This window comes from Chrysochloris asiatica, unplaced genomic scaffold (assembly GCF_000296735.1).
Source record: "Chrysochloris asiatica unplaced genomic scaffold, ChrAsi1.0 scaffold00073, whole genome shotgun sequence".
Lineage (NCBI taxonomy): Eukaryota > Metazoa > Chordata > Mammalia > Afrosoricida > Chrysochloridae > Chrysochloris > Chrysochloris asiatica.
The window spans coordinates 6666059-6681251 of NW_006408591.1; the positions used below are offsets into that span (position 1 = coordinate 6666059).

The following is a 15193-nucleotide window of genomic DNA, read 5'->3' on the forward strand; positions in this document are numbered from 1 at the left end:
TCTTTGCTCTTCAACATTTTAAAAAGGTCTTGTGCAGCAGATTTGCCTAATTCAATAAGTCGTTTGATTTCTTGCTTCCTTGAGTGTTAATAGTTGATCTAAGAACAATGAAGTCCTTGACAACTTCAGTCTTTCTCTGTTCGTAAGAATGTTGTCCAGTAGTGAGGACTTTTGTTTTCTTGACACTGAGATGTAATCCATACCAAAGGCTGTGCTCTTTGATCTTCATCAGTAAATGTTTTAAGTCCTCTTCACTTTCATCAAGCAAGGTTGTATCATCTGCCTATCACAGGTTGTTAATGAGTCTTCCTCCAATCCTGATGCCATGTGTTTCTTCATATAACCCAGTTTCTCAGATTATTTGCTCAGCATACAGGTTGAATAAGTATGTGGTGAAAGAATACAACCTTGTTGCACACCTTTTTAAATTTTAAACCATTTAATTGTTGAATAAGCACCATTAAGTGTTCTGAAATTTGTGCCATCACGTCAGTTCCAACTTTTGAAGACCATATGCACAACAGATTAAGTTATTTGTCCTGTGGTGAGGAATTTTGTTTTCTTTACCTTGAGGTGCAACCCATACTGAAGTCTCTGATCTTTCATCCTTATCATTAAATATTTGAAATCCTCTTCTATTTCATTAAGCAAGGTTGCATCATCTGCATTTCTCAGATTGATAATGAATTTTCCTCCATTCCTTGACACATTTCAGATTATTTGCTCAGGGTACATACATATTGAATAACACTAGTGAAAGAATACAAGCCTCATATATACCTTTCCTAATTTTAAAACATTTAGTGTCCCATGGTTCTGTTTGAATGACTGTCTGTTGGTCTATGCTATGAATGGATTCTCCTTGAGTACAATTAAGTGTTCTAGAATAGTTATTCTTTCCAATGTTTTCCATAGTTTGTCATGACCACACAATAGAAAGGTTTTACATAGTCCAGAAAGCACAGGTAGCCATCTTTGTGATAGTCTCTGCTTTAGGTCAAGACCCATTTGACTTCAGCAATGATATTCCTCCTTACATGTTTTTCTCTGAATCTGCGTGGAACCTCTGACAGTTCCTTATCACTACATTGTTGCAGTCATTTTAAAATTATCTTTCATAACATTTTACTTCCATGTAATACTACTGATATTGTCTGATGATTTCTACATTCTGTTGGGTCACTTTTCCTTTGAGCAAACAAAAAATCTCTTTGAATCAGTTGGTTGGGTACCTGTCTTCAAAATTTCTTGACCTAGATGAGTAAGTGCCTCCAGTGTTGCATCGGTTTGTTGAAATATTTAAATTTTTATTCCATCAATTCCTGGAGACTTATTCTTTGGCAATGCCTTCAGAGCACTATGGACTTCTTCTTTCAGTACTTGATCAGGTCCTCGATCATGTACGACCTCTTGAAATGGTTGAACATTATCCATTCCTTTTTCCTACCGTGACTCTGTGGATTTCTTTCATCTTCCTTTGATGTTTTTTGCATCATTCAATATTTTGTCTCATACAGTCCATTTCAGCTCATATAGTCCTTCAATATCTCAAGTTGAGGCTTGAATTTTACCTTCAATTCTTTCAGCTTAAGAAATATTGAACATGTTCTTCCCTTTTGGTTTTTTAACTACAGTTCTTTGCACATTTCCTTGTAATAATTGACTTTGTCTTTGTTACCTGTCCTATGATATTTTCTGTTCAGCTCTTTGACTTACTAATTTCTTCCATTTGCTTTAGCAACTCTACTACAGTGGAGCAAGTTTCATAGTCTCTACTGGCATCCAATTTTTTATTTTTTATTTTTGTTAATATGCATGGTTGGTATTTTATTTTTCCAAGAATGATTCTAAAACATCACACTAAGTCAGATTTAAATGGTAAGGGTTAAAATAGACCATTTTATAAGGATAAATTTTAACATATGTAATGATTGTTCACTCTACAAAATCTTGATCTTAGAGGTTATGATGCACCTAGTTGTCAGTAGCACCCAGGTTTTCCAGATTTGTCAGTCATTATTTTTCTGTCATCTGCATAAACTTCTTCTCATTAGCTGCTTTCTGCTTTTGTTGCATAATCTCAGAGTCCCTCTGTTTTCTCTGAGAGGTAGTCAAGCTATCCTCTTTTCTTTTTTCCTTGCTAATCTCCTGGGTTTTCTTCATGTTTTTCTAGCGGGCAAATTTTCTTTGATTTCCACGAGCCATGCAGACCACTGGACAGTGCCTGGAAGAGAGCAACTTGGAAAAGCAACGGTTCCCAACACTAACAGCCACTGTCACTACCCTTCAATTATGGAAAGCACAACACACTGGCCCTTCACCGGGCGACGCCTCTGTGCCTTCCCTGGCATCGACTTTGGTCTCTTCCTTTTTTCTTGTCTTCTTAACTACCTTTTTTTTTTTTTTTTTTTTTTAAGTTTTTATTGTGAGGTTTATATGGGAGAACATCAGCTTTACACTTATCCTATCATATTTCATTTCATTGCAATGATTAAAATCCCCTCTATGCATCATCAAATAACCAAAGGGTATGCCACACAGGCCCACCCCCCAGCCAGCAGCACACGACACTTCTCCCTCCCTGAATCCAATGTCCCCAGCCGCTCCATCTGTCCACGTCATCATCTCTGTCTCTATCCCTGGTGTTACTGCCTCTCTGGGTAGGGTCCTGCCCTCTGTTCTTCTCACTTGATGGTCCCAGGTACCTCCTCTCCTGGGCTGCAAAATCTATCACTCTCCCCCTTTTGTCAAAAAAGCATCTACCTCTATATTTCCTAGCCTCACAGTCAGTACTGATGGCAATTATTCGCTATTATACCACAGGAATCTTATCCCCATTTCCTTTTGCCAGCCCGGTTCCAACAGATTGGAAATCATTCAGTGGTGATTCACTTTCACTGCCTCATCTGGAACTATGCTCCCTCTTGAAAGCTTGTAAGCCAGTCATTTCTTACCTTTATAGACTCCTCCATTTTGGGTAGCCAATGTCTGAGTTGCCCATCCCTGTCAACCCTGTGTACTGAGGGGGTGGGAGTGATGCTTGCTGTAAAGATATGTTCTCTTTTTTTATCTACTACATCCATAAATATAGATAAAGTTCATCAAATTGTAGCAGGTTACTCTCCCCCCTCTCCCCCCACACACACACTTCTTGCTTCTTCTAGTCGAGTTCTGATCATCCAGACATCGAAGCCAAGTCAAATGGGTACTATCTGCAAGTATGGGTATTCTTGTACATCTCCCCTAACTTCATATCAGCTGGATGCTTCACTCTCCGCTCTAGTCCTCTGTGGCCCTGCCACTACCTCTGGGCCCAGGAGTCCTGAGGTCTTGCCTTACTGCTGGCCATCCAGATATCCACCTGGGTTTACAGGAGTCTATTGAATGTGGTCGAGGTTAGCTCACAACTTCATTGCTGTTTTTTCCCCCTCTTCCCCTTATCAGTGATAAACGTGGTCACCAGCCAGACCACATGCCTGCTCATGTATTCCCCTTGAATCTCAGTGTTGGAAGGGGGTTTGCTCTGAGGGGTCTCAACCACTTTCCTTGATGGCTCCCAGGCAAACAGGTTATTTGTTCTTGTAGTAATCAATCAGACTACCATTATTGTTTCGGATTTTTCCTGCTGGTCTTTCTTTCACGAAGTAGCTTCTGTTCTTCTAGCCACTCCAGGCTGATCCTTTCCAGTGGAAATTTCCTACCTCAGTCAGTTCTGGTTGGGGTTGTGAATTCCCTTTAAGGTATTACCATCAGTTAAAGGCTGAAGACAGACTGCAAGCTTTCTGTAGTGATGATTATGGCTATTCCTTTCTCCTCCCCTCAAGTTTCTATTTTACAATAGTAGGAAAGGGAAGCCAAGATTCAAATGTCAGCCAAGTATTTTGAAATTATTCCCCTCTTTCACCCCTTCAAACCATGCCTCAATCCCAGTAACCTGGAGCCCTGTTGTTCCAAGGTTGTGCATACATCATCATTTACCTCTGTCTCACTTGGCCTATACAAACCTGCCTAACTGATCTCTCATCAGCCTTGTTCTTCCATTCTCCTCCTCCTTCTTGCATATTGTCTCCCTTCCAACCCCCCACCCTCCTGTCACCCTCCCTGCCCCAAAGCTATCCTGTGTCTATTACCTACCCTGTGCTCTATCTTCCCCTTCTGTCCTCACCTCCTATCATCTAATGCATCCTGGAGATCATCAAAAAAATATATAATATTTTTTCCTCCTTTAGTGTGGGTTCTTTTTCTTACTCTTTTACAATAATGGTCTTATGCAGTATTTCTCCTTTGTGACTGACTAATTTCACTCAGCATAATGTCCTCAAGATTCATCTGTGTTATGCGGTGGCTTGCAGCTTCCTTGTTGTTCTGCAAGGTAGCATAGTATTACATTCTGTGTATGTAACACAGTTTATTTATCCATTCTTCAATTGATGGGCACTTAGGCTGTCTCCATCTTTTTGCTGTTGTAAATAGTACTTCTATGAACACTGGTGTGCATATATCTACTCGTATTATGGCTCATATTTCTTGTGGTTATTACCAAGTAGAGGACTTGTTGGATATAAGGTACTTCTATTTCCCACCTCCTAAGGAATTGCCATATTGCTTTCCAGAGTGGTTGGACCATTTTGCAATCCCACTAACAACGTAGGAGGGTTCCAGTCTCTCTGCATCCTTGCCAGAATAAATTTTCCTCTATTTTTTGGATGTTTGCTGTTATTGCTGGTGTGAGATGATATCTAATTGTTGTTTTGATTTGCATCTCTCTACTGGCTAGTGATCATGAACATTTCTTCATATGTTTGTTGACTGCCCTGATCTCTTCCTTGGTGAAGTATCTGTTCATGTCCTGTGCCCATTTTTTAATTGGGTTATTTGTCTTTTTCTTGTAGAGGTGTTGTTTTTCCTATATATTTTAGAAATGAGTCCCTTGTCTGATGGGTTGTTGCAAAGTATTTTTTTCCCATTCTGTGGTGAAGTCTTTTGATGCACATAGGTTTTTATTTTTTAGTATATCCCACTCATCTATTTTGTCTACGTTTGTGTGTGTTCTTTTCGAACTGTTTGGTAGTCTGTGTATTTCCTGTATTAGAACCCTCATATTTCTCCCTATTTTTCATTGATGACTTTCATAATTTTGGGATTCACATTTAGGTCTTTAATCAATGCTGAGTTGGTTTTTGTATAGGGCATGATATAAAGATCTTGTTTCAATCTTTTGCATATCGCTTTCCAGTTCTGCCAGTACCATCTGTTAAAGAGACCATTTCCTCCCTATGTAACAAACCTAGGCACTTTGTTGAAAATCAGTTGGCTCTATATGGATGGGTTAATTTCTGGATTCTTGGTTCTGTTCCATTGATTAATGTATCTTACATTGTAGCAGTACCAGGCTGTTTACACCATTATATCCGTGTAGTAGATTTTGAAATTAGGGAGGGAGAGGCTTCCAACCTTGTTCTTCTCTGTAGCAGTTCTTTACTTATCCTGGGTCTCCTTCCTTTCTAAATAAAGTTTGTAATTGTCTTTTCCATCTCTTCTAAGTTTTTGAATTTGTTGGAGTACAACTCTTCATAGTATTCTGTTATTATCCTTTTTATTTTATTTGGTTCGGTTGTGACATTGCCCCTGTGGTTTCTAATGTAAGTTATTGTGTCTTCTCCCTCTTTTCTTTTGTTAGGTTTTCCAATGGTATGTCAATTTATTAATCTTTTCAAAGAACGAGCTTCTTGTCCTGTTGATTCTTTCTATAGTTTTTCTGTTTTCCATCTCATTTATATTTGTTCTTATCTTTATTATTTCTTTTCTTTTGATGACTGTAGGTTCCCTCTGTTGGTCAGTTTCTAATTGTTGGAGATGCTGTGTTAATGTGCTAATTTTGTTTTTTTCTTCTTTTTGGATGTGCACATTTTTCACAATAAATTGTCATCTCAGAACCACTTTCACTGTGTCACAAAGATTTTGGTATGTTGTGTTTTCATTCTCGTTTTTTTCTAGGAACTTATGAATTCATGTTTAATTTTTTCTTTTACCCAGTTGCTTTTTAGCAGGGTGTTGTTCAGTCTCCATATACTCAAGTTTATTTCCTTAGTCTTCTTGTTGATTTCTAGTGTTATAGCATTGTGGTCTGAGAAGATACACTGTATAATTTTAATTTGTGGTCTGATAAGATACACTGTAAATTTATGGTGGCTTCTCTGTGACCTAACAGGGTCAATTCTGGAGAATGTTCCATGTGCACTGGAGAAGAATGTACATTTTACTGTTGTTGGGTTGAATGCTCTGTATATATCTATGAGGTCAGTTTGGTTGATTGTGGTGTTTAGATCCTCTGTAACTTTGTCGAGCTTCTTTCTGGTTGTTCTGTCCCTTTTTGAAAGTTGTGAATTAAAACCTCCTATTATAATTGTAGATTTATGTATTTCTTTCTTCAAGTCTAGTAAGGTTTGTTTCATATATCTTGGTGCTTTTTCATTGGTAGTGTATATGTTTATTATGGTTATGTTGTCTTGCTCAATTGACCTTTTGATCATGAGATAGTGTCCTTTTTTATCTCTTATGCTAGTTTTTGTCTTAAAGTTTACTTTATCAGAGATTAGAATTGCCACTTCTGCTTGTTTTTTGTTGTAGTTAACTTGGTATTTTTTTCCAATCCTTTAACTATTAGTCTGTTTTTGTCTTTGTGTATAAGGTGTGTCTCTTGCAGGCAGTATATTGAAGCATCTTGTTTTCTTATCCAATCTGCCACTCTTTGTCTCTTCACTGGTGTGTTCAATTCATTGATATTCAATGTAATTATAGATAGGTATGAATTAATTGCTGCCATTATATTAATTTTTTTGGCAGTGCTGTTTGTTCCTTTGTTCTGTGTGCCTTCTTGTGCTGTGTTTGTGTTTTTTGTGCTATTTCTTGTTGGTTTCATCTTTGTTTTCATGGTTGCTTGCTCTGCTTTTAAGTTCGTTTTCATGGTAAGTTGTGAAGCATTAACTTTCTTTGGGGTTACCTTATAGTCTAATAACATTCCTCTCCATTTAACAGAATCCCGTGGCATTGAACTGCAGGGTCAGTAGTTCAACTCACCACCTGCTCCTTGGAAACACTGTACATGGTTGCTATGGGTTGGAATTGACTTTAGGGCACTTAACAACAACACAACATTGTATTATTTAATCTACCTTACATCCTCACTACCTGGATCTCTCTTTCTACATCAAAATAATATCTATATCTTTGATATTGATATTATTTTGATCTTCGGTTGACCTCCCAGCTCCTTTGAATTTGTTGTTATAGTTTTGTTTTTTTCTGAACTCTGTTATCTGTTGACTGAGTTCCAGGTGGTGTTGCCATACATTCATTCTCTAGTTGTTGTCTGTTCTTGTTGGTTTTCATTCCAAATAAGTCCCTTTAGCATATTTTGAAGTACTGGACTGTTTTTGTTTGTTGTTGTTGTTGTTGTTTTTAGAGTTTTGTATATGTCCCCCATTGCTTTCTTGCCTGCATGGTTTGCTGAGAAGTTAGAGCTTAATCTTTATTGTTGCCTTTGTAAGTGACATTTCTCTTTCCCCAGCCTGCTTTTAGGATTCTCTCCTTTCTTTGATTTTGGAGAGCTTGATTATTATATGTCTTGCTGACTGTCTTTGGGGGAGTCTATCCTTCCTGGGGCACGTTTGGTTTCTTGAATGTTTATCTTCTCATCTTTCAAGATGTTAGGAAAATTTTCTTCCAGAAGCTCTTCAACTATCTCCTTTTTGGATTTCTCTGATTCTTTCTGTTCCAGAATGTCAATAATTCTTAAGGTTTTCCTCTTCATGTCATTCAGTATGAATCTTAGACTCACTTCAAATTTTTTAATCCTCTTTTCTGCTTGCTCTTCTATCTTAACAGTATTGAGAGATTTGTCTTCCAGCTCGCTATTTCAGGCTTCCATCGTTTCTATTCTGTCCCTTTCCCCTTTCAATGTATTGTCCATTTCTGATATTTTATTATTAATCACCTGGACCTCTTTTTGCAGGTTTTGATTTTTTTCCAATGCTTATCGATCTTGTTTGATTGCTCTTATAGTACTTTCCTGCCTTCTTACTTGTTTTCCTTCAATCCTTTTTCAGAGCATTTGAATTTGTTTCCATATCATTGTTCTGAATTCCTTCTCAGGCAAATTCAAAGCCTGCTCTTCCTCTTCTGAGCAGCCTTTGTCTGTCTCCAGCTCACTTCTCTCTTTTCTGCTTTTGGATATGTTTTAAGATTTTTGTTGTATTTTGTTTGTCATTTCCAGTGGTTATGTATGTTTTTTGATGCTTAAATGGATGTTTGTTGTTTTGTTATTAAGCTTACTGTGTGTTTCCTGGTGGATATGATCAGGAGATAGGCTTCCGTTTTCACATGTAATGCTTACCAGCTGTTATTGCTTCTTGTCTCAATGGTGGAATATTATGGGACATGCTTGTAGCATGATTGCTCTCTCTTCTTGGGTAACTTAGGGAAAAAAAGCTTCCACTGCCAGGAAAAATGTGTGATCAAGAGGACCAAAATTAGAGGTAATATAAAAGCAGAGACAAAAACCACCACTTTGAAACAAAAATAAAACAGTGGTTGGCTGTCCAGTCGCCTTGCTACATAGGCAGTGTGTATGTACTGTAGAATCCTCCAGTAGTGGGTGGGAGTATCTGCTCACTCAGGCCCCTCTTCTAGTCACCACCATAGTGGTGCATAGGTAGAAGTTAATGGGAGAAAGATTGTCTAATATTTTTGTCTCTGAAGGTCTGTTAGGTATGTGCCTATGCACAGCATAATTCTGGAGATAGGTGCATCTTTTTATGTTGGGGTTTTACAGATTGTTCATATGCTTTGTCTGTCAGGCCTGATGGGCCTGCTTTTTTCTTGCTAGATAGGCTGGAGTAAAGGGTACTTCAGAAGTTAATTATAGGACTGCGACTCCTAGGCTGACATCATAAGCAGCCAGCAAGCTCTTTCTCTCTGTGTTGTAGGAAAACTATGTGCTCAGCATTGGACTTTTTTTGGAGGGTGCACACCGTCCCTACTGAAGGAGTCCTGGCTGGGCTAATAAGGCGTAACAGGGAAGAGGAAAAAATGTGTAGAATCCCCCACACTTCCTTTTGCAAATGTCACTGTACTGCTTTTAGCACTGGTTCCCTGTGCTGGTCTGGCTGTAGCCCTACCCTCTGAATTTCCCCCAGGAGGGGTGTCTGCAGAGGAAGTTCTGTGTTGAGCAATTCCTAACTTGCAGTATTTTCTTTTATATCATGATTTTTCTACTTGTGTGTGTGGGAAACTGACACCCTGTACCTCATGCTAGATCCAGAGCTCAGGTGTTGTTCCATGAGCACAGCTTCTCTGGAATTTCAATCCCTCCCCCACAGAACCTTTGCTTCATGACTGTCTCTGCCACCAGCCAAAACCAGAACTCCCTTAACTACCTTTTGATTTCTTCTTATATAATGTTCTTGATTTCATCCTACAACTCTTTTGGTTTTCAGTCATTAGGGTCTTTTCATCACATATATTCTGAGATGGTCTCAAAACTCAGGTGGAATATATTCAATGTCAAATTCTGGTTCTCTTGAATTTATTTTAATTTTCTTCATCTTCAGCCTGAACTTGCATATGAACAATTGATAATCTGTTCCACAGTATGTCTCTGGCCTTATTTTCACTGACGATATGGACCTTTTCCAACATCTCTTCCCACAATTGTAGTCAATTTGATTATTTTGTTTATCATATTTTTAATTCATCTTTTCAGTGGCTTATAGAAGGTATTTACAATGAACAAGTTATTGGTCTTCCAAAATTCTGCCATGCGATCTCCAGCACCACTTCTATGACCAAGGCTATATTTCCCACCTATTCATCCTTTCTCTTTGTCTCCAACCTTTGCATTCCAGTCATCAGTAATTATCAAGACATCTTGGCTGCACACTTGATTATTTTCAGACTGAAGAAGTTGGTAGAATTCTTTAGTTTCATCGTCATTGGCTTTAGTTGTTGCATAAATTTGAATAAAAGTGATATTAACTGGTCTTCCTTGTAGATGCATGGATATTATTCTATCACAGACAGTGTTTTACCTCATCATAGATTTTGATATGTACTTTTTGATGATGAATGTGATGCCATTCCTCTTTAATCTGTCATTTCCAGCACAATAAATCATATAATTTTTGGATTCAAAATGGTTATTGCCAGTCTATTTGAGCTCAATAATGCTTGTTGTTGTTGTTGTTAAGTGTCATCAAGTCAATTCTGACCCATAGGAACACTTGTATAGGGTTTCCAAGGAGCAGGTGGTGAGCTTGAACCACAGACCTTGCAGTTCATATGGCTTTGCAGTCTGGCACATTAACCCACAGTGCCACACCAGGACTGGATGTCGATATTTTTACATTCTAGTTAATTTATGACAACCAACAATTTTCCAAGATTCACACTTCATGCGTTCCATATTCTAATTATTAATGGATATTTACAGCTGTTTCTCCTCAAAATGGAGTTTGCCCTATCAGCCATAGGTATACTCCATACATGTCCTCATGGGCAACTCTAGTTTGAGGCAGCAACTCTTCCCCAGTTGTATTTTGCATGCCTTCTAAACTGAGGGGCTCATCTTATGGCACTATATCTGACCATATTTGTTGATATTAATCATGTTTCATTATTCAATAATTTGGTGCTATCTGACAGTGTTCCACTGCTATTCATATGGTTTTAAGTGGTTAAACATTCACAAATAGTCCACCTACCTTCTTCCTAGTCTATCTTAGTTTAGAAGCTCAGCTGAAACCTTTCTATCTTGAGTGTAACCTGCTTGTATTTAAAATACTGGTGGCATAGCTTCCACCATCACAGCAACATGTAACTCACCACAGTAAGACAAACTGACAGAGGAGTAGTGGTTAGTTACATTAGAGGTGCTAAAGCTGGACATTTGTGTGATGACTAATAAATGGTAGGTTGAGTAGGGAGAAACTTGGATGAGAAGGAAAGGGAAAAGATGGAAAAATTTATGTTCTATGAGAGGAATGTTTTAATTATCATATCTATTTCTTTCCTAGACACCCAGGGACAACTGAGTGAATATGACTACATCTTCTAGGATTTTTCTTTTTTAAAAATGTAGCAATAATAAAAAGAAAAATCTTCAATAATCTGGGTTGTGTGTCTATTGCTGAGGGCTTCTAAATGAAGTCAGAATTTAGAATATATAAATAATAGCCTTGAAGAGCACCTAGTTACTACCATTGCCTATCCATTGCCATTGAGCTGATTCCAATTCCTAAAGTTGCTAGGAATGGAGACAAGCTTAACAGCTGGTTATAAATATAATTGTGTTGACTCCATCTCAAAGAATGATTTGGGTATCTATGTGAGAATTAGAGTCCTATTGTAGCACTGTAGGTTAAGCACCGGGTTACAAAACACAATATTAGTGGTTCAAACCCACCAGTCACTTCTCAGAAACCCTATACAAGATTTCTATGAGTCAGAACAAAGTCGGCAGCACTTAACAATAGATGAGAACTTAGGAATTGTACATTTTCATATCTTCTGAGTGACTCTTGTGAAAATTATCTAGGAAGATTTCATCTCCTTTTCTCACCCAAGGTAAATGCTATAGTAAAGGAAATGCTAAAGTTAAAATTTAGTTATCCTAATTAGAATGCCATAGCTCTTTCACTAGGCATCCTGAATTTGTTCTGCAATGGATACACTGGAGAGCTGATCCATTGTTGTATGTCATCAGAATCTAGAGCAGTATCTTCACAGTCTTTAAAGTCTTGAATGTATGTTCTCAGAAGAGACCTTTAAATGTATAATGCACCAGGCTCAGTACTTAAGAGCATCCTCAGGGATTCTGCTTCAATCTCATTGCCAGAACCATTTGGTTGTGTGTTGAAAATGTTTCTTTTCTTGCCTAGATAAAAGCTTTTCTCACTAGGAGTCAAAGGCCATATGGAGGAAAATAATATAAGCCCAACTTCCTGTACTTTGCCTCATAGATAATTTCTTTATAAGGTCAAATTTCTCATCTTTACTATATGTTTCTCCCTCTAGGAGAATATGTTGTTATGACTACTCACTTCCACTTGAAGAGAAAGATTGGCTATTTTGTTATTCAAACATACCTGCCATGCATAATGACAGTTATTCTTTCCCAAGTCTCTTTCTGGCTCAACAGAGAGTCTGTACCAGCAAGAACTGTCTTTGGTAAGTGCAAATCAACATATGCATGCAAAGGTATGGAGTGCAAATTATATCATATCTGTGATTTTGCAAATATAGTGAATAGGAAATTATACATTTAAATTTGAAGGTAGTGACACAAAAATGTTCACAGAATTAGCATTTTCTTTATGATATGATTTAAAAAAATAAGCCATGTATTTTCTTTAAATAGAAATCTACTTTGGTGCATGTAAATTGATTGTTCATGATCATTGATTTAGCTATTTTGGGAGAGAAATGGAATGAAACAGGCACAAAATGCTTTACTACTAGGATGCAAAAAACATGCACAAATCTTAGTATTTAATTCATATACTTAGAAGACATAATCCTGTATCAGTGTACTTATTGAGAATCTTAGAAAATATTAACACAATTACTTTTTTTTACCTGTTAAAAAGCAAAGATTCCTTAAATAAGGATAACTGATGAATTAACATCAATTCAGTATGGGAATACCTTACTTTATCTAATTGTGTTTTCCTTGATAACTATCCTGGAGTCCTGGTGTGATGTTATAGGATAAGCACTGGACTTCTAACCACAAGATCAGTGGTTAAAACCCACCAGCCAATCCTCAGGAATCTTATACAGGGTCACTATGAGTAAAAAACAACTTGATGACACTTAACAACAATAAAATGTATTGTTTTTAAAGTTTGTATTTCACATGAAGAAATATTTCCTGTTTGCATTCTAGTACACAAACTTCATTGTACGTCCCATAATAGGTTAAGTTGTTAGATTCCATCAAGTTGGTTGAGATTCATAGTGACCCATCTATGATTTCTGAGGTGGTAAATTTGTATAGGTGGAGAAAACCTCATCTTTTGCCCTCAGAGTAGATAATAGATTCAAACTGATGACCTTGCAGTTAGTAGCCCTACATGTGACTCATTATACCACCAGGGATCTTATACTTCCCATAATGATGGGGGGGAAATCCAATGCAGGAAAATTATTGATGGTATCACTCAATTAATTTTAATTGAAACCTATTATAAACCAAATCTTGAGCTTAAAATACATATTATTTATAATAGTCTGTCAGTTCATCCTACTGTTGTGGATTGCATGTTGCTATGATGCTGGAAGCTATGCTAATAACGTTTTAAGTACTACCAGTCCTGGTGTGGCACTGTGGATTAATGCACTAGACTGCAAGTTCGATTTGAACTGCAAGGTCAGTGGGTTAAACTCACCAGCCATTCCTTGCAAACTCTATGCAGGGTCACTATGAGTTGGAATAGACTTGATGGCTCTTAACAACAAAGGGCACATCCAGGTGAATAAGTTTCAACTGAGCTTCCAGACTAAGACAGATTAGGAAGAAGGAGAGGTGGATTAAGTATGAATATTTAGCCATTGGAAACACTATAAATAGCAATGGAACACTGTCAGACAGTACCAGAACAAAGAATATTCAAACATAATAAATATCAAAAGAAAATTGTCAGATATCATGCTAGAAGATGAGCCCCTCAGACTGGAAGGCACTCAAAATACTACTAGGGTAGTAAATAAAATTGACCATAATGATGCAAATGGAGTAAAGCTTTCAGGGCCTTCATTTATTGATAGGACACAACTCAAATTGAGAAGAAATAGCTATAACTATCCATTAATAATTGGAACATGGAATGTACAAAGTATGAATCTAGGAATAATAGAAGTTTTCAAAACTAATTAGGAACATGTAAAGATCAATATCCTAGGCATTGGTGGTGATGGTGTGCCATCAAGTTATTCTGACTCTTAGAGACCCTATATAGGGTTTCAGAGGCTATAAATCTTTGTGGGGGCAAAAAGCTTTATCTTTTACCCATGGAGCAGTTAGTGGACTTGAATTGCTGAGCTTTAGGTTAGCAGCCCAATGTGTATTCCATTATCCACTTTGCTACCAGGGGTGCTTATCAGAGGCATGAGCTAAAGTGGACTGGTATTAGCCATTTTGAATCTGAAAATCATATGGTTAGTATGCATGAAATGACAAATTAAAGAAGAATGAAATCACATTCATCATAAAAAAAAAGAACATTTCAATAATCTATCTTTAAATATAGTGCTGTCCATATAAATATAATAATATCCATGCACCTATTAACACCACTATTATTCAAATTTACTCACCAATCACTAAAATCAGTGATGATGAAATTGAAGAATTTTATCAGCTTTTTCATTCTGAAATTGATTAAGCATGCAATCAAATGTATTGATAATTACTGTTAATGGGAATACAAATGTTGGGGAAAAAAGGAAGATCAGTAGCTGGAAAATATGGCCTTGGTGATAAAAATGATGCTGGTGGGCACATAGTGGAATTTTGCAAGACCAATAATTTGTTTGTTCAAATATCTTTTTAAAACAACATAAAATATGATTATAAATATGGACTTCACCAGATGGCATACACAGAAATCAAAGTGACTGCACCTGTGGCAAGGGATGGTAGAAAAGGTCCACATCAACAGCTAAAACAAGGCCAGGGGCAGATTGTGGAACAGACCATCAACTGCTCATATGACAGTTCAGGCTGAAGCTGAAGAAAATGTCAGCAAGTCCATGAGAGCTAAAATTTGATATCCATGTATTCACTTGAACTAAGAAATCAACTCAAGAACAGATGTGATATGTAAGACACCAAAACAATTGTGATGACATCAAGAACATCATTCATGAAAAATGTGAAACACTTTTAAGAAGACAAAAAAGAAGGAAAAGAACAAAATGGATGTCAGAAGAAATTCTGAGACTTGCTTTCCAGAGTAGAGATGCTAAAGCAAATGGAAGAAATGAGGAAGTTAAATAGCTGAACAGAAAATATCAAAGGTTAACTTGAGAAGACAAAGCAAGGTGTAATGAAATGTTCAAAGATCTGCAGTTAGAAAACCAAAAATGAAGTATATGCTTAGCAATTCTGAAGCTGAAAAAAAAAAAAAAAAAAAAA

The 15193-nt window shown here is 37.2% G+C and overlaps 1 protein-coding gene and 1 pseudogene across 1 annotated transcript in view; one reads left to right on the top strand and one right to left on the bottom strand.

The window, feature by feature from the left end:
• The window catches only part of GABRA1 (gamma-aminobutyric acid (GABA) A receptor, alpha 1), a 109092-nt gene that overhangs the window by 74535 nt on the left and 19364 nt on the right, over nucleotides 1-15193 (top strand). Inside the window, exon 8 of the mRNA XM_006864932.1 lies at nucleotides 12073-12225. Within this exon, the coding sequence (XP_006864994.1) occupies nucleotides 12073-12225 (153 nt within the window). The remainder of the gene's footprint in view (nucleotides 1-12072; nucleotides 12226-15193) is intronic.
• On the bottom strand, nucleotides 2017-2205 carry LOC102818397 (annotated as a pseudogene).